Source organism: Sinocyclocheilus grahami, unplaced genomic scaffold, assembly GCF_001515645.1.
Source record: "Sinocyclocheilus grahami isolate Dianchi unplaced genomic scaffold, SAMN03320097.WGS_v1.1 scaffold57.1, whole genome shotgun sequence".
NCBI lineage: Eukaryota > Metazoa > Chordata > Actinopteri > Cypriniformes > Cyprinidae > Sinocyclocheilus > Sinocyclocheilus grahami.
Genome location: NW_015505236.1, coordinates 2,706,701 through 2,729,793, shown reverse-complemented (window position 1 = coordinate 2,729,793; position 23,093 = coordinate 2,706,701). Strand labels below are relative to the sequence as shown.

The window sequence follows — 23,093 nt, the reverse complement described above, 5'->3', positions numbered from 1 at the left end:
GTGAGTGATGCTGGCCAAAGAGCCAGGCAGGAGGAGGAGAGGAGAGTAGTTGAATCTGTAAAGTGCTTAATAGGGACTCGCAGCGGAGGCAGGCATCTAACCTATCCTGATGTGTGTGTGCGCCATGAGTGTAGAATACGTAAACACTTTTTTATAAAACGTAAATTCGTCCCACGTGATTTTTTGGCCAAGTCAAGTGTGTTATTAGAGGTTTCCATGCATGGACCAATGCCAATAAAGCTAGATTTAAATGAAAAAAAGACACGATATTGACGTCGGACCTGACGTTTTATTCTTATCCAAAACAAGATGTGATATGAGTGTGATACATAGGCTAAATACATACACTACCAGTCAAAATGTTTTGAACAGTAAGAAAGATCCAAAGATCAGCATTTATCTGAAATAAAAAGCTTTCGTAACATTATACATATACCATTCAAAAGCTTGGAGTCAGTATAATAAATTTTTTTTTTTTGAAAATGATAGAAATTAATACTTTTATTTAGCAAGGATGCTTTAAATTGATCAAAAGTGACGATAAAGACAAAACAATTTTTTTCAGATAAATGCTGTTCTTCTGAACTGTCTGTTCATCAAAGAAACCTGAAAAAAATTCTACTCAGCTGTTTTCAATGTAATAATAATAATAAATGTTTTTTGAGCAGCAAATCAGAATATTTAAATGATTTCTGAAGGATCGTGTAACTGGAGTAATGATGCTAAAAATTCAGCTTTGAAATCACAGGAATAAATTACATTTTACAATATATTCGAACAGAAAACAATCATTTTAAATATTAAAAATATTTCACAATATTACTGGTTTTGCTGTATTTTGGATCAAATAAATGCAGGCATGGTGCACAGAAGATAATTCTTTAAAAAAAAACATTTAAAAACTTACTGTTCAAAAATGTTTGACTGATATAGTGTGTATATATATATAGGCCTATATATATATATCGAAGTGGTGGTGGGCCGCCTGGACCAAAAAATGCCAGGGCCGATTTTTTTTGTCCCAGTCCAGCCCTGGGTCAAGTGAACCTTTTTTCATTACAAAAAAAATGCTCTGTTGTATAAAAACGAAAACTTTGTTGTATAACTTTATTCATTAAAAATAAATGAGCAAAGTTTAAATAAATACATTGTAAATACATTTGTATTCGGTCATTGGAGAACATAAAACCATAGCATGAACACTGGAGTGATTCAGATTGACAGATAACATAAATACAAATAAAGCATGAGCCCAATGAACATCACATGACATGATGAGCCAGAAATATGCAAAAATACACCACCTACAAGTATCCAATCACACGAGCCAAGCCAGGATAAATAGGACGCCTGAAGTACACCCCACTAGTTAAAGGTCATCCACTAGCATACTAACATACTGCAGTATCACTAGACCTTGAGTCCTAAATGAATTGTGAAACTGATGGCACAAAGCAGAGCATTAGTCATAAAAATAAATTATGTTTTTTGTTGTGACCAATACTGCTGTTAACCACTCTATTTGTAGAATCACCATACCGTGATTAAAAAAAAAAAAATTCAAATAAGCACAAACAGTTCTTCCATGTTCCTAGTCAACAAACATGAAACAATCGCTTACACAGACAGACACACACAAAAAATCTAGTCACATTACCAATATTCCTTTCATGGCCAAGAGAGGTTGAGCAAGGGTTGTCAACAATTACTAAACTACACTTAACTGACGTTTGAGCTCAGACCTTTCATTTTAAAAGTTAATTAGTTTATTAACAGCTACATTTTAAAAGCTAATCAGAAGCAGAGGGAATGCTTGAGTTAAGGAACGTTTCACACAGGAGCTTTTATTAACTGTGGGCTACTGTACCCCTGGAGACAGAGCACTGTCTCTTTAAGAATGCTGGGCAAGTTTGACAGACTGTTTGCCAGGCTATTTTAGCTGAGACCAAGCCCCTTATTGACCTACTTTTAACAGGAGCATGGGACATTACCAGGCCCATGTTGAAGAAAAAAATCCTTAACATTTTAATTTTAATTTTAATTTCACATTGCAGTAAAACAGAGCTTCTTGAACAGATTTACACTATATTGTCCATAAATCCACATATTCTAATACCACACAAAATGTTTGGTCCTTCACTCAAACAGTCAGCAATGATGTGTGCAAATCACACGATGACTAAAGGCGAACAGCTTAACTGGGTTCCTCATAGAACCCTGGTTCACAACAATTAATACTACTCTGTACACACAATCCACAATACATCATACTACTGCTTAAACATCTAGAGCTTACATTATCACTGCTGTGCGTTATCCTCCTGCTTACCTGATGTGGCTGTCAGGATTGCGCAAAACTCAGAATTGTAGAATTGTCTCTCTTACTAATTCCTTCATGAGTGTGAGTGTGAATTGAATTGAGCGCAATCACAGGGAGCTGAATTGGAATTTGAATTGGCATGACAAGAAGTGGAATTTACTGCAGAAATTTAAGACAGGCAATGCATTCTGGGAAATAAAGTGCTCTTTCACCCTTGTCAACAAGTTAACAAAAATTGTATGTCTATATATCATTAACCTATCTACAATTTTTTTGTTTTTGAAAGACATCTCTTCTGCTCACCAAGGCTGCATTTATGTGATTTAAAAAAACATCAATATTGTGAAATATTATTAAAATATAAAATAACTTTTCTATTTTCATTTATTTTAAAGCCGTCATTACTCCAGCCTTCAGCATCACATGATCCAAGTGCCCAATTATTATTAATGTTGAAAACAGATGTGCTGCTTAATATTGATGTAGAAACCATGATACATTTCTTTCAGGATTCTGTCTTTACTGTATTACTATAAACGTATTTAAAATCACTTTTGATCAACACATCCCTTGCCGAATAAAAGTTAAAATTTATTTCCTAAATATTTGAACAGCAGTGTATATAATTTTGCTGAATATTTAATTGATTTTAATTCCACTTCCTTACATACAATTTCGAATAGCAATTCTGCATCTCGTTTGTTACCACAATTCAAATTAAGTAATTGCACTAGAATTTAAAAGGCATTCTCGATTCAAATCTGATGCACAATCCTGTTGGTTGTTAAAAAAAACAAAAACTATCACAGCACATATTCTTTCAGTGAACACAGATTAAATGATCTACAACTGTAATTTACTCCAATCCAAAGCCCTCTGCATTTGAAATGGCAATAGTTAACTTTTGCCGTAGTTCTTTCTTGCTCTTGTATGGAGGTAGACAGATCTGGTTGAAGCATGTATGCGACACTGGGAGCCTGCAAAGAAAATTAATAAATAAACTGTAGAGAATGAACTTGCATGCAGTCATTTCACTGCAATCTGCCAATGTGATGATTACCAGTCAGTGGAGACATCAATCTTGGAGATCTTGAAGTTGAGGTCGGCCATTCCCCCCACAGGAACGCGGTCACTTCCTGTGGTAAAGTGGAGCAGTTTCTTCTGCAGCTCCAAAGGAAATGCCAGCACCACGTCCCAAAAGGCACTGCAACACCAGAGTGAACAGTAACATTTCCACTGATAGAAATGCATGTAAGAGCATGACTATAAATAATTGTAAACAGGACATGTACCGGATGGTGGGGTCAGTCTTGCTGTAGCCCTCATACTGCACCACTCGCTGCAGAGAGCCCATGTCCAGATTAGGACTTCCACAAACCAGGATCTCAACCTCCTCTGGCCTTAGAAGCTACATAAATGACAGATTTAATGAGTCCTTATAGTACTACCATTGTTGTGATTATGTTGATGAATATTTGCAAGAAAAAAAAGTTCATTTAAATAGCATGTTAAAAAATGCATTTAATTATGCCCCCTCACCTGCATGTATTTGCAACAAACAATGTTTGGGTAACACTTTATATACAAGTTCAATACAAGGACATCGTTTAACACTGGCAGTAGCTAACATGAGCTAATAATGAATATTAATTTTACAGCATTTATTAGTCTTGGTTAATGTCTATTTATACATATGCTAATAACATATGCTTGGGAAGTCGTGGCTTAATGGTTAGAGAGTCGGACTCATAACCTAAAAGGTTGCGGGTTCGAGTCTCGTACCGGCAGGGATTGTAGGTGGGGGGAGTGAATGTTCAGCGCTCTCTCCCACCTTCAATACCACGACTGAGGTGCCCTTGAGCAAGGTACCGAACCCCCAACTGCTCCTGGGGCGCCGCAGCAAAAGAATGGCTGCTCACTGCTCCGGGTGTGTGTTCACGGTGTGTGTGTGTGCACTTTGGATGGGATAAATGCAGAGCACTAATTCAGAGTATGGGTCGCCATACTTGGCCACACGTCACTTTCACTTTCTAATACATTTTAAACAGTCATTATAAAACACTATTGTTCAAAAAATTTTATTTTTAGGATTATTTGATGAATAGAAATTTCAACAGCATTTATTTAAAATATTGTAACATTACAAATGCTTTTACTGTCACTTTTGATCAATGTAATGTCTTTGCCGAATTAAAGTATTAATTTCTTGAATAAGTTTGAATAGTAGTGCATTATGAACAAGCCTGAATTATTAACAGTAATATAAGCTTGAATTATAGTGAACAGTATTATTGTTAACCTAGGTTAATAAATGCTTTAAAAAGTATTGTTCATTGTTAGTTTATGATACATAATCTATTAACTAATGTTAACAAATAGCAAATAAATAAATAAATAAAAAATAGCAAGACATGACAAAATAACCAAAATTGTTAGTCTGAGTCGTATATTAATCAAACACCAAATGAAAAAATGAAAGCAGAAGATTCCTGGTAAAATAGTTTGGAATTTTTTTTTTTAACATTTTATTTAGAAGACACAGTCAGAGCAGCATATTAAACATAATGTTTTGCATTTGTGCTTTTCACATATTTCACACCCCCAGCCAAAAAAAGAAAAAGATGACAAGGATAAAGTAAACTAAAAGTAAAATAAAATTACTGTCTGTTGGTATGAAACCTTGTAAAATATCTATCTTATCAAAATACAACTGTTGGCACACCCTGCACGTTCACGGACCGTGCTGTGCAGTGTGTTGAGAAACAGTCAGACATTGTGAAAGGCTGAAAGATAAAGATAGATCTTTAAGCCACAGAATAGGTAGCAATGATCCAAACCAATCTGTCACGTCCTTCCCCTCCCTTAACCCTCCACCTCACCCCTCCTGCCTCACATCACACCAAGACCAATGAGTCAGATATTACCGTTACAGAGCCTCTTACATAAGCAGCCAGGGACATAGTCAATTGTTGCGTAATCGCTAAAGACGGGGAGGGTCTAAATCAGGCCAGAGGAGGTCTGAAATCATGTTTATCTATTCTCTTTGTGATGCTACTTCACCGCTGTCACACTGTTTAAATAATCAACCGGACACATGTATAGCTGATCCTACAGCATGCAAGAGAGAGAGAGAGAAAAAAAACTGAGCAGAGCAACTGGTGATTGTGCAGTTCAGTGAACCCAGAGAGAAACCAATGACTCACAGGCTGAACATTCCTTAAAATGGTCAGATGAAATAACTCTCCCTCTGCTTTTCTTTTTTCTGTGTTTCATCTCTTGATTAAGAGAGCAGTCTGAAGTAGCACCATACTGGGAAGTCTAAATCGAGGCTGAATCATCGCTAAGATAAACAAACGTGTAATTTATGTTTTCCCCTGGTGCATAGAGAAAAATAACCAGCAACTACAAACCATCATCCTGAACACTCTCTCCTGCATAATTTAAGCTCGCTGCAAGTCACAATTGTTCTTACAAATGAAAATTTTGCAATAAGAAAGAAAATGTGGTTTCTTACACAGACTATTGCAGCACACAGTTTAAAACACTCCCTCAACATGTGTTAAGACACAATAATTTTAATTAAGAACTCTTAACTAGCAAACTGCATGAATGCCAACCAAGTACAAACATGCATAACAAGCAACAACAAAAACACTTCAAGTTCTGCAGATAAAAAAAAAAAAAATCACATTACAGTAATCAATTTTTTCCACCATAATGTACATTATAGTGATACGAGAGTGCAGTAATTAGTCAACTAAAAAAAGAAAAGTGTCTAAAGAGTTCACGACGGAACCCTAATAATGTGATGACAGTTTTGGTCTCTTTAAATTATTCTAGGTATTTATTCAGACAATTTTGTAAACTGTAACAGATATTCAGTTAAGAAAATAAATTCATTTACATATTGTCTGAAAGAACAATAATCAAGAATAATTTAAGCCAAAACTAATATCACATTGTTGTTGTCATTATTATTAATGATAATTATTCTCTTAGAGTTTATTATACAGTTATATTTTATTATATTGTATTATTATTCCTAATACACATGTCATGATACTCTTTCCACAATGGTGGCGCACCACTGCAGACGGGATGAGGAGGAGAAGATTGTTGAATAAAGTCATTATTTGTGTTTTCTTTGCGCACAAAAAGTATGCTTATAGCTTCATAAAATTACAGTTGAACCCCTGATGTCACATGGACTATTTTACTGATGTCCTTGCTATGTTTCAGGACCTGGGAAGATTGCAGTTGTATTGCTGTCTATGGAGGGTCTGAGAGCTTAGAGAGTAATTACTTTGTTAGTAATAACAAACATTACTATTTTTAACAACATACTTTTTCATAGTCAGACAAATAAGACTAACGGAAAAACCTGTGTGCAATGTTTAAAGGAAAAGAAAACATTAAACATTTTTTAGTTAAAACCAGTTAGTTCATTGAGTCAGCATTGGCTGTGTTTAAACATGGACGAGACCATGTTAAGTGACATAATCATGAGCTTTGCAAGGTCTGTATGCTAAGACATGCTAAGCAGGACAAGAGACTTGCAATTTTCTGAGGGTTTCTATGTATTCATTCTATACAACCTTGAGTCTGAGGTCTCTCCCAGCCAGTAGCTGAAGAGCCTGGATACGGTATGGAGATTGAACAAACAAAGCAGGCCCAGTTACAGGGCACCCTTCCAACAGAGGGGGAAGGGACAGCCCGTACACAGATATAGCTTTCACACACACACACACAAAACGGCCCACAGACCCTGCCCTCTCTCCTGCCCCTGAAACTCTCTCTGTCTGAGTGCCACTTGTAGAATATTCCAGGGCTTGCTGTGCTTCACAACAGCACTAGCAGTTAAAAATTACTAGCTGCAGTTAAATGTCAAGCTGTTTCTTGGCTTCTGCTTACTTGCTTCCAGAGTATTACCCTCAGAATTCCTTTTAATTACCAAGTAAGTTTTTTGGCGAAAACTATACAAACTCACCATCAGGGCATTTGAGGCACAAACGCTATGAAAACCATGATAGAAAGCAGCAAACTGCCTGTAGATGGATTTATTCAGCAGGAAATCAATGTAGAGCTGGACGTATTCTGTGCAGGGACAAACAGATCAATCATTCAGTAGCAGGAATAACACAATGAGATAATTCATGTTGAAAAGGGAAAATCCAGTCATGCATGCAACTAGAGAGTGAAGACTCTCTCACCTTTTCTGTTTAGGTTGGTTACAGGGATCTTGTCCCCTCCTGGTTTCAGATTATATGACTTGACCACTCCAAGTTCTTCTTGAAAAACCTAGAGGAAACAAGTACAGAAATGACCTCCGCTTTGATTATCTGCAGACGTTATCACCTGGTTCAATCAGGCAAACACACTTATCTATTAGATACTATGGAACGGGAAACAAGTCTATGAGAGCAACCATCCTGATGCAGGTCAAGTTTAGAGGGGACTCACCTGAAACGTGGTATAGAAGTCCTCTTCAACGTTTCCTTCATAGCTGAGGAGTTCCCCAAGTCCGTGAGCAAGATCCTAAAATGCACACAGAAAAACTCACATTTGACAAGGGACACTATCTATACAAATCATAATAAAATTAAAATGCACAGAGTATAAAAAAATAAAGATTTTATCATGTATGTGGCATTATGTGAGGTTTCTGTGACTGTGAGAGCATTATATATTTTGTTAAAGTCATCACTTCATTTTTTTTTTTAAATATGTGCAGCTAATAAAATGGTAGCAAATGAGATGTCACGTCTGTTTGATGAAAATTCCGGAAATCTAGTTTTTCATTTTAAGAAAGCAGCTTTAGAGATTCCACATCCACATTACCTTTGGAAAAAAGTTTGAAACAAGGAAACAAACAACGCCCGCAGGCAGTTATGTAAGTTTGGAGGAAGCCAGAGACTGTTAAAACAGAACATCTGTCTCATTTAAATCTGACTCTGCAGTAACAAGAGAGTGAAGGGGAATCAATATTAAAGTGGAGCTTAACTAGTATTTCAAAATACAATCAACCTCTTGTACGTTAAATTTCAGCATACATAATAGTCTATATTACGACAAAGAGCTTTACTGCAGAAGACAACGCTAATATTGGGCGCCCTCTGCTGGACACATTAATAGAGGTACTGACTGAATTTGAACAGGCATCTCATTGTCACCAAAAGAAAACAGTACACTGTACACTGAAACCATTCAGCCATTATTATCACATGTGTTCGAAATTAAATACATTTAAAATTTTGCCTGTGATCTTGCTAAGTTTAATAATACACCATTTTCAAAAAACGACTCACACGATATTGGCAAGACCAGGACAAGTTCTCACAGAAAATAGTTGCAACAAGACCTGTATCTCAGTAACTAGACGGTTTTGAGTAAAACATTTCCAATTACTTAAATGTTTGTTTTCTCCTAGTTTAAAGTTAGCGAAACAAGTCAACTACTGTACACTATCATTCAAAAGTTTAGAGTAGATTTTTTTAGGTAAGCTTTTTGAAAGAAGTCTTGTTCTCACCAATGATGCATTATTTAATCAAAATTAGCATTGTGAACAATTATTAAAATTTTAAATAAACATTTTCTATTTTGATATATTTAAAAATGTAATTAATTCATTCCAACATGCTGATTGGCTGATCAAGAAACATTTCTTCTTATTATCAATGTTGAAAACATTTATGCCGCTTAATATTTTCTAGAAACTGATACATTTTTTAGGATCCATTGATTAATAGAGATCAAAAGAACACAATTTATTTGAAATTTGTAACATTACAGATGTCTTTTTTGTTCAATTGAATCATATTAAATTACACTTGCTGAAAAAAATTTGTAATGACCATAAACTTGTGAATGGTAAAATCAGAGTTGTAGCCATTCAGACAATCATTTGATTCTTCTTTTTTTTTCATAATAATTTCACATTAAGCAGCAATAAGTAACAGTAATGGGATACTCTTACTTGATATTTAGCTGTATTTGAAACAGAACACAAGAAACAAAAATTTGAAGGGTTAAGGAGTTCAAAAGAAAGAAAAGCATGATACTTCAAAGGCCGCTGTCAGATTCACAAAACAGGCATGACTTTATCAGCAGAGCTGAAAGCCAACAGGGCGCTATTACTGCTGTCCTCAGAACAATGCACCATCTGAGGCTTATTAATTGCATCCAGGCGACTAGACAACAGGAGTGTTTGAGTCTGTGAAGGCTGTGTGACACCCTGGAAGTGCAAAATATAATGCAAGGGCTATTTCTGACTCAGTGTTATTCTCTCAGACATCTACATTGTTTATATATGGCTGAGTGAGCTCAATGTCACCATATAATGAGCATCACATCCTAAATAGTACATACATATATGCTATATGGGGGGCAGGATTACTTTATATTGGAATAATAACACCACTCTACACAGTGAGAGCAGGAGGTTCACCCATCAGTGACTGACAAACGTGTGTGATTGAATATGATACCATGTGGTGTGTCACAGCTTGTGTACATACAGGCATAATCTGCTGGAGGTCATCCAGGGTGAGGGTCGCCATGCCGACGGGGGTGTCGAGGTCACATGGCACAATGGGCGGGGTCAGCAGCTTCTTGTAGACGCAAGGGGGGAAGCGGATGTCCAGTGTGATGCTGTTATACACAGCCAAGCCCATGAGCTGACAGATGGGGTTAAGTGTGCACAGCTGGAAGGATTCACAGACCTGACACAGACCTCCAGCCTTCTGTTACACAATGGCTGCGCCAGAAACCAAAGGCAGCTTCCTCACTGCTTGATGGCCAATGATCTAGCAGCGGTTTACATGAAGGCACCTGTAACACTCTGCTTTCCACAATGTCACGTCTAATGATCACCATGCAAGGTGAATTGATTTTTAGTCATATCTACAAATTAGTTTACTTATTTTAACTACCAAACTACACTGCCATTCAAAAGTTTGGGGTTAGTTTTTTTTTTTTTTTTTTAAGAATTTATAGTTTCATTCAGTATGAATTCATTTGATTTTTTTTAAAGTGACATTTATAATATTACAAAAGATTTCTATTTCACATAAATGCTATTTTTTTTTTTTTTTACTTCTTTTCAACAAAGAATCTTGAAAAAAAATCCACAAAAATATTAAGCAGCACAACAGTTTTTAACACTGATGATATTAAGAATATGTTCAGCTTTGAAAATTCCACTTTGGCATCACAGGTGTAAATTACATTTTAAAATATTGTTTAACAGAAAACATTTATTTAAAAAATGTAATGATATTTCACAATATTACTATTTTACTGTATTTTCGATCAAATAAATATTGTCTTGGTAAGCATCTCATCAACCCCAACCTTTTGAACAAAAGTGTATAGGCACAGGATTGTGTGATATCATAGGCAGTAAAGGACACATATAAGCATTTTTGGGTTTCAGACACAACCAATGTGAAAACACAAAATCCTTATGCACATCTTCTGTATTATTATGCTATGCCTTCAAGGTGGAAAATTTCAATCATTACAAACTCATTAAAATAAAATCTGAAATTTCATGCCTTTTGGTGCATGTAGGTTAGCTTTGAGGACTCTATATGCTAATGTACTAGTGTTCTCTTGAATAAGAATGCCCATCTACTAAAACCACCCACTTTAGACTAGCAATGCCAAGTAACAAATAATGATTAATGGCTGTAACATAAACTGGCTACTGGCTTGTATGCCTCTGATGTATGGCGAACTTCCCCAATTATTTTGTCTGCTTAAACCCTGCCCCATTCTTACAATCGACTGCAAGCTCACATTCAGAGCTGCCTCCATCCAATCAACAACCAATGGACAGAAACTAGCCCCTAGCCTACCTTTTTTTCTTTTTCACTCAAAAGTATGTCATAACACTGAAGAAAAGATTTGTCACTACTTCCTTTTAATCTCAACTTAATTTTCTGTGCAACTACTGGCAGCAAATGGAATTGTAATCTGCTTGAGCAGCCAAATTTAATACCAACTGAAGATGAAGGGAGTGGTTGAAACACTTTGGTCACTGGTGTTGCGCAACTTACACAAGTTATTTAAGATTTGCTAATATCGCAACATCATCTACAGTATAGCAGCACAGTAAGATGCATTGAAGAACACCCAACAGGTGTACAATACATTTAGAGGAAAATGTGAAGAGCCCTACACGTAAGTGCTTTCAGCTGTAGCTGACAACTCAGCCCCATGTGCTCTCCATATGTGGAGCGAGGGCGATGGAAAAAAGTCCTCAGCTCAGGAGAGAGAGGGGAGAGAGCAGACAGGCGGGACAGTTTCCATGAGGACTGCAACGATGAGACAACACAAACCAAGTCCTGGCTGCTCCTAACGAGACAAAACAAAAGAATCTTTATTTCATAATTTTTCACTGATGTGACACAGCAATTCTGTGCTGAAGGAGAGGGAGCTCTGAGGCCGAGCTCTGGACTTGCAGCCACATGCATTGACAAGCCTAAGCCAGAGGGGGCAATTAGAGGGGTAACAGCAGGACATGGTAGGCTTTGGCTGCCACCGTGTCTCTCCCCACACGTTCCCGAGAGCACCGTTTGGAGCAGTTCTCGACTCTTGACACGAGCCCGCTCACGCACCACATTACTTACAAAACCATTTCATAACCATAACTATATCTGTGCCTCTGTCATTAGCGTCATATTGCATTATAACCATTTACAAATCACATGGCATAAAAATAGTATATGCTCCATTTTTACATCATCACAGCACAGATTGGTGGCAGAAAATACATTTCCCACCAGAAAACGAGAATGGAGAATGAACGTCAGATGTATGTGCCAAATGGGAGCTGACTCTGTATTTATGTGCTATTTTAAGTTTGTCACACCCACACGTGGCCACCTATACTGTATAAACTGCAGGGAAATGAAAGGATACGGCTCCAACCAATCGGAACTCAGAGTAGTTGTCACATTTCCAGCTGCTGAACCAATGACACTGGGACTCCTTCACATACGTGAACATGCCTGCAACATGACACACAGATGCAGAAAAGAACAATTACTATTCACTAAGACAAAGCAGCACCCACTGATTGTGTTATTTATTTACACCACTGTCTAAATTAATTATGCAAATGAGGACTGACGACTCAAGTCTGACACTTGAAGTCTTAACGATACTTTCTTACTAGAGCACACTGTTGAACTAGACATTTTAATATTTGAATGTTATCTTTTTTTTTTACTTAATTCTTTCCCCCTTATCATTGCAGTGTTTATACCTGACTGTACTTTTTGCTGTTTCTGAGCCACATAAGAATGGAGCCTTATACAGAGTTTTAGTTTATGCAACTGCACAATTGCTGTGCAGGTAGTTTTTATTTAATTATGTACTGTGAGTTAATTAACTATATCACTTTTACTTTGTTTATTTTGGTTTCTTTACGGTTTCTTTACTCTCATAAGGTCCACAATCTTTACATTACTTTCTAAGATGTGCTTTTTTTGTCAGACAGTGTTACGAATTATGCTAATTTTTTTGATTGCTCTCATTAAATATCAAGGGATTTGAGTATGAAAATGTACATTAATAAATAATTTATTACTACAAATACAACCACACACATATACTGTATATATATATATATGTGTGTGTGTGTGTGTGTGTGTGTGTGTACACACAATATCTGCATTGCTGATCATGGTTTTGAATATTAATGTTCAACTATTTTTTTTTTATTCTTTTTTTTTTAATAAACCTTATAAAATTTTGTTACTGGGGAGACATCTTTGTTAAGATGTTGAGAGTAAACATTTAAATAGTCTTAACATAGTTTGCTATTTTGCCTCAAGAAAAATATGCTTAGACATTTTTAATGACAACAGATTTATTCAGGTTTCTTTTCTTCCAGTGGTTACCACCTGTATATTGTCAAAGACTGGCACTGTTAGTCTTGACTGTCTTACCATAGTCTGTGTGAAAAATCTGTCGAATCAGGAGAAGAAACCACTCTTTTGTGAGTCCACCCATGTCCAACCCTGCTTCCCCAACAAACGTCACTTTCAGTTTTTTCTTCAGGTCTGCTCGCTTTCTCGAAAGCTATTAAAAAAGGAACACATTAATGGAGGGGCCATTTTTCCAAATAAAGTCTTAGCCAGACTTAGAACTTTCCAGAACATAATGTACATGCTTTTGGCTGAAAGTCCTCTCAGCCAAAGGAAAACAAAATGTTGATTTGTGCTACTTTATACGGAGCAGTGCAGCCCATACAAATCTCTGCCTTCTTATAGAGCTAAATACATTTCAGTGGTTCAAAGGAGCTGGTAACATCTACAGGAACAGATGCAATTCTAAATTTACAGATCTGGACCAAGCAGTATTACCTCATCCAGTGAGTCACTGACCAGCTGCAGACGCCTAACTTTAATGTTGAGAAACAGCAGACTCATATCCACCCTCTGCCTGCGAGAAACCTTGTCCACCAGGGTTTGCTGTACAAGACATAGAGAGAAATGCATTTATCAGTCAGCAAATGAGTTTGCAGAACATGGCCACGTCTAGGTTGTATTCCATGTGTCTCTATTTCTTGTTTCCGAGTAACACATTTCTAAGAGAGATGATGTCTGTCTACTTGCGGTGTATGTTGATATTATTCTCCAGCCACGTGTCTGTTTATCCTACAGTCTGGACACATATGTTTGGGAAAGAGCCATAGGAATGGCCGCCCCACCCAAGCTAGGATTGTTATCAGAAAATAGTCTCAAACTAGAATACATATTTTCCCAAACAGAGATCATCTTTTTTATCTTTTCTCATCTCATCTTATCTCATTGTGCACGTGAATTCTCACCCTGGCCATGCTGATCATCTGCTGCTCAGAATCTCTCTGGATGATGGCCTTCTTCACCACTGTGGACAGGATGAAGGGGAACTGACAGAAGGTGAACCTGAGAAGATATAGATCGGAAATTGCTTGGTTTTGAGTAGGAGTTTATAGTGTGCAATATATCTGGAATTACTTTTATTTTTCTAATCCCAATAGCAAATAAGTATTTTCTTTTGCATACAATGGTCTATTATGCTCACCAAAGGCTGCATTTATTTGATCAAAAATATTGTGAAATATTATTACGATTTCAAACAACTCTTTTCTATATTTTAAAATGTAATTTATTCCTTTGTTGGCAAAGCTGAAATTTCTGGAGCCATTACTTCAGTCTTTAGTGTCACAGCATCCTTCACATATCATTTTAATATGCTGATGTGGTACTCAAGAAACATTTCTTATTATTATTACAATCAATGCTGAAAAAAGCTGTGCTATTTAATATTTTTGTGGAAACAAATTTTTTTTCATTATTTTGTAAAAAATAAAATATTGTCTGAAACCAATTCTAATGCAATGTTTGAATTTGAAAAATTATATTTTTGCTGTCACACCTGTTTGAATTTCCGTGAGCCTGCCATGTGTGGTAATCCTCCATAAAGTCTATGTGGTCCAATGTTAGGTTGTACAAATCAGTGAAAGGGATGATAGGGGGAGAGGAAATGCTGTTTGCAGCATCTGTTAAAACAAGAACCATGTTCAGAATCAGTTGTAAAGAAATCTTGTTTATCTTGTTTATCTCCAAGCCCTCTCTAGTGGCCAACACAGTAGTACTCACTAAGGAGGGAAAGGACTTTAGTGGCTGAGGGAATCCACCATGAGCATTTGGCCATGGGCGGCAACTCATCTGGCTTGGCAGGAAATAGGCGGGTAGTGATGAAGAGCTGCAAACGCTCCACCAGCTGTTTGAAACGCTTCTGAGGCAGCCTGAGAGATGAAACATATTGTAAGCAGGAAGATATAATCCATACACACTCCTTTTTTACTGTCAATTTGTGTAATGCCTTGACACTGGCTACCTTTGCTATTTGTTGCATTGACACATTTCACAATTAAAACTACAACTACAGTACTTAGAATTAAAAAATGATCTCTTGAACAGATTGGCTGCGTCAGACTCACTTTTTAAACCAGTGCATCAGGAAATGGTGGTCCGCTTCAGCCAGGGATGCTATTTGCCTCAGTAAGTGTGCATAGATGACATATGTGGCTGGGCTGGTGTACTGAGGGTTCTGCGACACAGAGAGGCATTTCAGCAAACTTCAAAAAGGAAATATAACTTTTCGTTTAGGAGCAGAGAAAGAAGTCTGGCTATTAATAAGAAGTGGCATTGCAGCGGAAACCAGCTCTTTTCCTCTCCAGTATGACCTCATCCCTTCCTTAGGCACAGCAAACGCAAATAATACAGAGGGTGCCTGACATTAGTGGCAGACAGATCAGCCCAATAATTGCCTCTGCTTTTCAATTTCATCATGTCCTCCAGATTTTACAAATGCCTTTACTGTCACTATTGATCAATTTAATGCATTCACACAAATAAAATAAATAATAAAATAAATACACAAAACTAATACAAATCTTACTGACACCAATCTTTTAAATGCAGTATATTTTAATGACATGTTTCACACATAGATCTTACAATTTAGTAATTTTTAAGCTGGAAATGATTTATGCTTAAAACATGTAATTATGCTAATTAAGATAAAAAAAAAAACAATATAGTAAAGATTATTATTTATTATCTAATGCAATTTTTCCTCTCAAGTAAATTTCTTGTTTTAAGGACAAAAAACAAGACAAAACACACATTTTGAAGCGTTATTTTAAATTATATTTTTATATTCGCACCTGTTTGAATTTCCGTGAGCCTGCCACGTGTGGTAATCCTCCATAAAGTCTATGTGGTCCAATGTTAGGTTGTAGAAATCAGTGAAAGGGATGATGGAGGAAGAGGAAATGCTATTTGCAGCATCTGTTAAAACACGATCAATGTTAGGATTATTTTGGTTCAAAATCAGTTGTAAAGAACTACGAGAAAGCATCTTGACTTTCTCCAGGCCCTCTCTAGTGGCCAGCACAGTAGTACTCACTAAGCAGGGAAAGGACTTTAGTGGCTGAGGGAATCCACCAGGAGCATTTGGCCATGGGCGGCAACTCTTCTGGCTTGGCAGGAAATAGGCGGGTAGTGATGAAGAGCTGCAAGCGCTCCACCAGCTGTTTGAAACGCTTCTGAGGCAGCCTGAAAGATGAAACATATCGTAAACAGGAAGATATAATCCATACACACTTCTTTTTTTACTGTCAATTTGTGTAATGCCTTGACGCTGGCTAGCTCTGCTATTTGTTGGATTTACACATTTCACAATTAAAACCACAACTACAGGTGCATCTCAATAAATTAGAATGTCGTGGAAAGTTCATTTATTTCAGTAATTCAACTCAAATTGTGAAACTCGTGTATTAAATAAATTCAATGCACACAGACTGAAGTAGTTTGAGTCTTTGGTTCTTTTAATTGTGATGATTTTGGCTCACATTTAACAAAAACCCACCAATTCACTATCTCAACAAATTAGAATACTTCATAAGACCAATAAAAAAAACATTTTTAGTGAATTGTTGGCCTTCTGGAAAGTATGTTCATTTACTGTACATGTACTCAATACTTGGTAGGGGCTCCTTTTGCTTTAATTACTGCCTCAATTTGGCGTGTCATGGAGGTGATCAGTTTGTGGCACTGCTGAGGTGGTATGGAAGCACAGGTTTCTTTGACAGTGGCCTTCAGCTCATCTGCATTTTTTGGTCTCTTATTTCTCATTTTCCTCTTGAGCAACAGTCCAGTTCTTCTTCTCCTTAGCCCAGGTAAGACGCATCTGATGTTGTCTGTGGTTCAGGAGTGGCTTAACAAGAGGAATACGACAACTGTGGCCAAATTCCTTGACACGTCTGTGTGTGGTGGCTCTTGATGCCTTGATCCCAGCCTCAGTCCATTCCTTGTGAAGTTCACTCAAATTCTTGAATCGATTTTGCTTGACAACCCTCATAAGGCTGCGGTTCTCTCGGTTGGTTGTGCATCTTTTTCTTCCACACTTTTTCCTTCCACTCAACTTTCTGTTAACATGCTTGGATACAGCACTCTGTGAACAGCCAGCTTCTTTGGCAATGAATGTTTGCGGCTTACCCTCCTTGTGAAGGGTGTCAATTATTGTCTTCTGGACAACTGTCAGATCAGCAGTCTTCCCCATGATTGTGTAGCCTAGTGAACCAAACTGAGAGAAAATGTTGAAGGCTCAGGAAACCTTTGCAGGTGTTTTGAGTTGATTAGCTGATTGGCATGTCACCATATTCTAATTTGTTGAGATAGTGAATTGGTGGGTTTTTGTTAAATGTGAGCCAAAATCATCACAATTAAAAGAACCAAAGACTTAAACTACTTCAGTATGTGTGCATTGAATTTATGTAATACACGAGTTTCACAATTTGAGTTGAATTACTGAAATAAATGAACTTCTCCATGACATTCTAATTTATTGAGATGCACCTGTACTTAGAATGCAAAAAAGCTAATTTATTTAAAAGAATTAGACTTTTCCATTGTGAATTGCTCTCTTGTACAGACTCACTTTTTAAACCAGTGCATCAGGAAATGGTGGTCCGCTTCAGCCAGGGCTGCTATTTGCCTCAGTAAGTGTGCATAGATGACATATGTGGCTGGGCTGGTGTACTGAGGGTTCTGCGACACAGAGAGGCATTTCAGCAAACTTTCATTTAGGAGCAGAGAAAGAAGTCTGGCTTTTAATAAGTGGCACTGCAGCGGAAACCAGCTCTTTTCCTCTCCAGTATGACCTCATCCCTTCCTTAGGCACGGCAAATGCAAATAATACAGAGGCTGGCTGACTTTAGTGGCAGACAGATCAGCCCAATAATTGCCTCTGCTTTTCATTTTCATCATGTCCTCCAGAGAAATGTAGGTCAGAGAGCCCATCAACAGTCTGGAGATGAATACCGCTATATGCAAACTCTGGAGAAGACCGACATCTGTACATGCTTCTGTTTATGAAAGCGTCTAACTCTCACCACCAAATGGAGAGAAAAAAAAAAGTTTCATAAAGCTGAAAACCCAAAATGAATCAAATCCTAGCTAACCAAGCCATCGCCTCTCTCTCTGCCTACGGCTTCCCAGGCTTAAATCCAGTGGCTATGTCCTTATTTGGACAGTCCCAGGCCAGCCTGCGCTGGTCATGTGTGAAGTAAACACTTAGCTCACGATCTGTCTGCACCACAGCAGGGCTATGGCTGGAGTCAATGGGCCATGTGGTGAGAGAGGAGATCAAGAGTTTCCTGAAACTCTGATTCGCCTCTTACTTAGCCTGGGGTGTTTAACGTGGCTGCCAACACAAAGGGCAAATCAAAGACAGATTAGAGCAATTTTGCTGTGTAAGTGCACATCTATAGGATTGCTTGCAGATAACTGCTTTGGTTTGCAAAGGGAAATTACAGGTATTGCAAAAAAGTATCACATGTCTTTGGGTTCTGTTTAATGAAGGCAATTTTGTATTAATGGCATGGGCTTGGTCACTAGTAAGAGGAGATCAGCAGTGCTGGGGTGACAAACTGAAAGATGCTAGATTTTTTAGTAGTGTGACAGTAACTGTTCTCACAACTAATTTTTCCAATGAGCACCAAAACTTTACACCATTATATTTGTTAATCACATTTTATTGTGCAAGAAGCTTTACAGCCATCAAACGGAGATAAAACACGCTCTCCTAAACCTTCTTCTCTCACTGTCGTACTATGCACCGTAATGGTTCTTTTTGTGAATCAATTTGTTCATTCGTTTCAAGTCATTAACCGATTCATAGATCAGATACAACTGACAGATTAAATAATCACTGATTAGTGCAGCTTCTGTTGTTGCACATTATTTAGTTACATGCTGATGTCACAATGTTTTCAAACTGATAGCAATAAAATGTATTAGTTTAATTTTTAATTTATAAATTATTATGCATCTTATGTTAATTCTAACACCCTAATTGAGATCCAAATTTTAGAGCCTGTTTTTCTGACAAATAAATACGGCTCTGGTTATACAACAAACAATATTGCTCAATATAGTTAGCTATTTTAGGTAACCTACTGCAGATCAGCCAATTAAGCCAGGATGTAAGTGAAAGAAAACATAACTTTCTTAAGAGATACACAAAACTAATCATTTCTTTATAAACAAAAAGAAAACACACAATTGTGCATAAAGAATGCCATTACCTGCACAAGAACAAAATATGCTCTAAGGTCATCCTTTGTGCGAGGCCTAAAAATACAAAAACAAAACTGACAGTGATTCTTTTTTAATCACTATTTTCTGCAAAGACTTCATGTCCTCTTTTAGTGCTTCAGTGAGAGAACACAATTCACTACTCACCCTTTCCATTCTCTTAATAAGCTGTTAATAATTCCCTTCAGGACTGATTTCTGTGTGTCTGCAGGCTGCAAATTAGCCAGATAAAACCAATTTTGTTAAAACCAAATTCAAAACAACAGACAGAGCACAATGGCTTACTGTGTAATTCAATTATAAGAAAAATTCAGTCAGTTCTTACGATGAAAAGTTTCTTACTTACCGTGTGGAGTAAGGCATCATAAACAATATTGACAAATTTGATGTTTATTCCTGAGTCTTCAATAGTGTTAAAGGGAGCATTTGCTTCTTTCTGAAAAGAAAATGTAAACATAAAAACATTAATCATACTTTCTACCATCCACTTACATGGTGCATATTATATATACTTCACATATAAAATGGATGGTAAAACATTCACCTCATATAAGAATAACATTTTCTGATGAAACCATATGCAGATGTTGTTTTTTACTCCCTGAATGAGCTCATTGATTCATTTGGAGACCAAAATGTTCAGTTTTCCTCCTCTCCTGACTTTCACGGTTACTTTTTCCACCGACTTCCAAGAGTTCTCATTAAAAACTTTGGCTAAACTTAAAAGGATGTTTCATTCATAAAACTGACCATTATTCAATAGCCTAAATAAAAACACATTTAGACAAGTCAATTATATGCCATTAATAATTGAGCATCTAGTAAAATGTTTGTTTTTAAATAATTATATTTTAAATGATTGTTGTTATATTTTACACACACTAAATGAACTGATAATTCACAGTAAAAACTGTGGTTAATTTGGGCCTTTTTGGCAAAGTAAGCTTATGCTCAAAAGAGATTTCAAGCAATATGAAAACAATCAACAGCAATCTAGTAAACACTTTTAAAACATGAACAAGACACTGTGTTTAGAGCTTCAACACACCTTAAATGCACCATTGAGTTCCAAAAAGGAATCAAATGTGGTCAAGTAGAAATCATGGACTTGCTTCCAATCCCCTGAGATAGTTGCCCTTTCAACATCGTCCCTACAGCCGGAAAAAAATACACAATTATAAAACACTGTAACTGACCTTGGGAATTCTGCAGGTTGACTAAAGGAAGAAGCACATACTGAAACTCTTTGGCGGTTTTGGTCCGAATGGGAATAATGGGTTCTGAGACAAAACGAGCCTTCACCTCTGGAGGGAGAACATCAATAGAGATACGATGTTTCTGTCTCACATCTGGACATATTGGGGGAAGCTCTCTCACTGAAAACAAACGCACACAAAATGCATTAGACAGCAGCTCACAATATGAGCAAGGTGGGCCGTTCATCATGTTCTCCAGGGGGATTTTTTGCCATCACTCTACAGCTAACAATTATTTGTCATTATCTTATCAGAAACAACTATCTGAACAATGACTCTCAGCATCCCAGCAACCACCTGATAACATGCAATCACCATCAGCACAGTGAGTTATTATATTTAAAGGCACTCTAGTAATTTAATTCTCAACAAATGCACTGATTAAAGCAGAATTAAGATTCACAAAAAGAATTGTACTAGTGGACTACAGTAGGAACAACTGACATTTTTAAGGTTCACCCATTGAATTTATAAGGTAAAGTGAGAACATTTAACGAGCTTTAGCACTGCGTCAGGCCTCAGTCCATGTAGTCTTCCTAACAAGTCCCCAGCTCATCTGTGCTAAAGACAGGCGTGAACACACTTGTGCCTTGTCACAAACTTGAAGATGAATGCATCACATCGACAACATCTTTGATCTCCAAGACAAAGAAAGGAAAACATCTGCTTGAAACAGTGAAGTGGTTATCAATTCAAAGCAGCCAAAATGGACTGCTTTGAAATGCAATTAGTTTTTTGTTTTTTTGGTTGTAAAAGGGAATTACCTTTAAATCACTCATGCATATCATTTTAAAACCATAGTAACCCTTGCTTGTGTTACCTGCTTGTAGACCTAAAGCACTGACTATGGATGGATAAAATTTGTTTAATAATATCAACAAAATCAAGTTATGCAACAAGAAACAGCTAAAACTGGCAGCGCTGGAAGCAGTCTGACCTTGTCTGACTGCAGGTAGCAGGAGCGGAGAAGAAAGACTGTGGCTGCCTGACTCTCTTTTGTGATTCAGGGTGGAGATGAAGCTTCCATAAGAGGGGAAAGGGAGCTTCGGCCCACGATCCAAGCTCTGCCGATGAAATGATCCTCGTTATATTCCAATATTTCTAAAAAAAAAAAAGATTGTGCTGCGGCACACCTGTACTCTGCTGATAAAACAAATGGCAACAGAGAACAGATACTGCAATAAACTATATTTACTATACTACACTAGACTGACAGATTAACATCTATTTAAGCAAAAATCTGAAAAATAAATAGCCTACTAAAAAAATATATGCCCCTCCCCCTTATTCAAATATCTAAATAAAAATAAGTATCAATAAAGAATACAATACATATTACAGCACATTTAAACAATAGTGGAGGAAATCAAAACCTTGTTAATTGAGATTGTGTCCTCATTGCGTAACCAGCAGCAGCAGTGTTGTTTTGCGGAAACGAAACATTAATGGCTGATGTTTTCTGTGTGCTTTCAACACCAGGAAAATACAAAATCACTAAAAGAAAACGCGCTGTGCGTGCACAAGGCTGAGCTAAATATTCCATGACTCACATATGCCGCTTTTACGGAGTTATTTAACACTACGTCGTTGTCTCAGCTGTAGGCTGATTTCGTAAAGAATCCAATATAAATGATTTCCATTAGGATAACCACACCAATTCAAATGCAAACGTGCATTAAATATAAAGCAAAATTCAGATGAATACAGTGTATAAAAGTGCAAAAAATATGCATTCACGTACTATTCAACCATAGTCAGCATGTTTGTACAGCAATATTTGAAAAATACTTACATGATTTAGTATAGGAGGAAGTCTGTCTCTATCCCTTTCTTCAAATGGACAGTTATTTTCGCTCATGTTTAGATGCATGTCCTCTGAAGAAAAGCCTTTCGAGCGCAGTTACATGGCTTATTTTTCTGGGGGAAAAAGTACTTTTTCCCCTCTGCGTAATTTCAGTGCTCGCACTTTCCTTTTACTTTGAGAAATACAGCAACAGTGAGTGAGTCCAGTACGGTCTGTTCTTTTTGCTAAAGCAGGTGAGTTGTTGAGACTAAGATGAACAAAAAGGCTGATCTTTGCTTGTCAAAGAGAACAAACGAAGTGGGTAAGAAGAAAAGTAAAAACAAAAGATACAAAAAATCTTCGCGACGCTGCGTTTAGTGAGTAAAGTAACTTGTTGAAGAAGTGCCGTGGCGTCTATGTACGGTCCAGCTGTACGCTGGCGCCATGTTGTTGAGGATGATGATGATGATGATGATGAGGTTTGTAGTTACGGACTTGGATACAACCGCTGCCTCGACGTAACACTGGGGCCGTGCTGTGCCGAGTCAGATTTATTGCACACCTCTAATTAAGATCTT

At 37.1% G+C, this 23,093-nt stretch overlaps 1 protein-coding gene across 2 annotated transcripts; it reads right to left on the bottom strand.

Moving 5' to 3' along the window:
* Positions 1 to 3,112: 3,112 nt before the first annotated feature.
* Positions 3,113 to 23,093, bottom strand: hectd2 (HECT domain containing 2). 2 transcript variants are annotated; one of them, XM_016270636.1, is made up of 21 exons: positions 22,525 to 23,093; positions 21,670 to 21,796; positions 20,714 to 20,852; positions 20,525 to 20,627; positions 19,823 to 19,912; positions 19,624 to 19,688; positions 19,467 to 19,512; positions 17,819 to 17,928; positions 16,286 to 16,434; positions 16,044 to 16,167; positions 14,157 to 14,253; positions 13,690 to 13,797; positions 13,273 to 13,405; positions 12,242 to 12,330; positions 9,835 to 9,993; positions 7,781 to 7,855; positions 7,531 to 7,618; positions 7,308 to 7,414; positions 3,613 to 3,728; positions 3,381 to 3,524; positions 3,113 to 3,297 (listed from the first exon to the last, which is right to left on the bottom strand). In XM_016270636.1, exons 1-21 carry the CDS (start codon positions 22,600 to 22,602, stop codon positions 3,177 to 3,179), a joined length of 2,268 nt encoding a protein of 755 aa, XP_016126122.1. In that variant the 5' UTR covers positions 22,603 to 23,093; the 3' UTR covers positions 3,113 to 3,176. The 2 variants fall into 2 exon arrangements, with proteins under 2 accessions (XP_016126122.1, XP_016126123.1); XM_016270637.1 differs by lacking the exons at positions 20,525 to 20,627; positions 20,714 to 20,852; positions 21,670 to 21,796; positions 22,525 to 23,093 and adding an exon at positions 20,021 to 20,189.

What these genes read in the sequence shown, in the direction of transcription:
- hectd2 (XM_016270636.1), bottom strand. Translation starts at nt 22,602, where the DNA reads ATGCATCTAAACATGAGCGAAAATAACTGTCCATTTGAAGAAAGGGAT. An exon ending in GCTACCTGCAGTCAGACAAG is followed by an intron (nt 20,853 to 21,669) that starts GTCAGACTGCTT and finishes GTTTGTTTTCAG; the next exon opens with TGAGAGAGCTTCCCCCAATA. An exon ending in ATTGATGTCTCCACTGACTG is followed by an intron (nt 3,298 to 3,380) that starts GTAATCATCACA and finishes TTTTCTTTGCAG; the next exon opens with GCTCCCAGTGTCGCATACAT.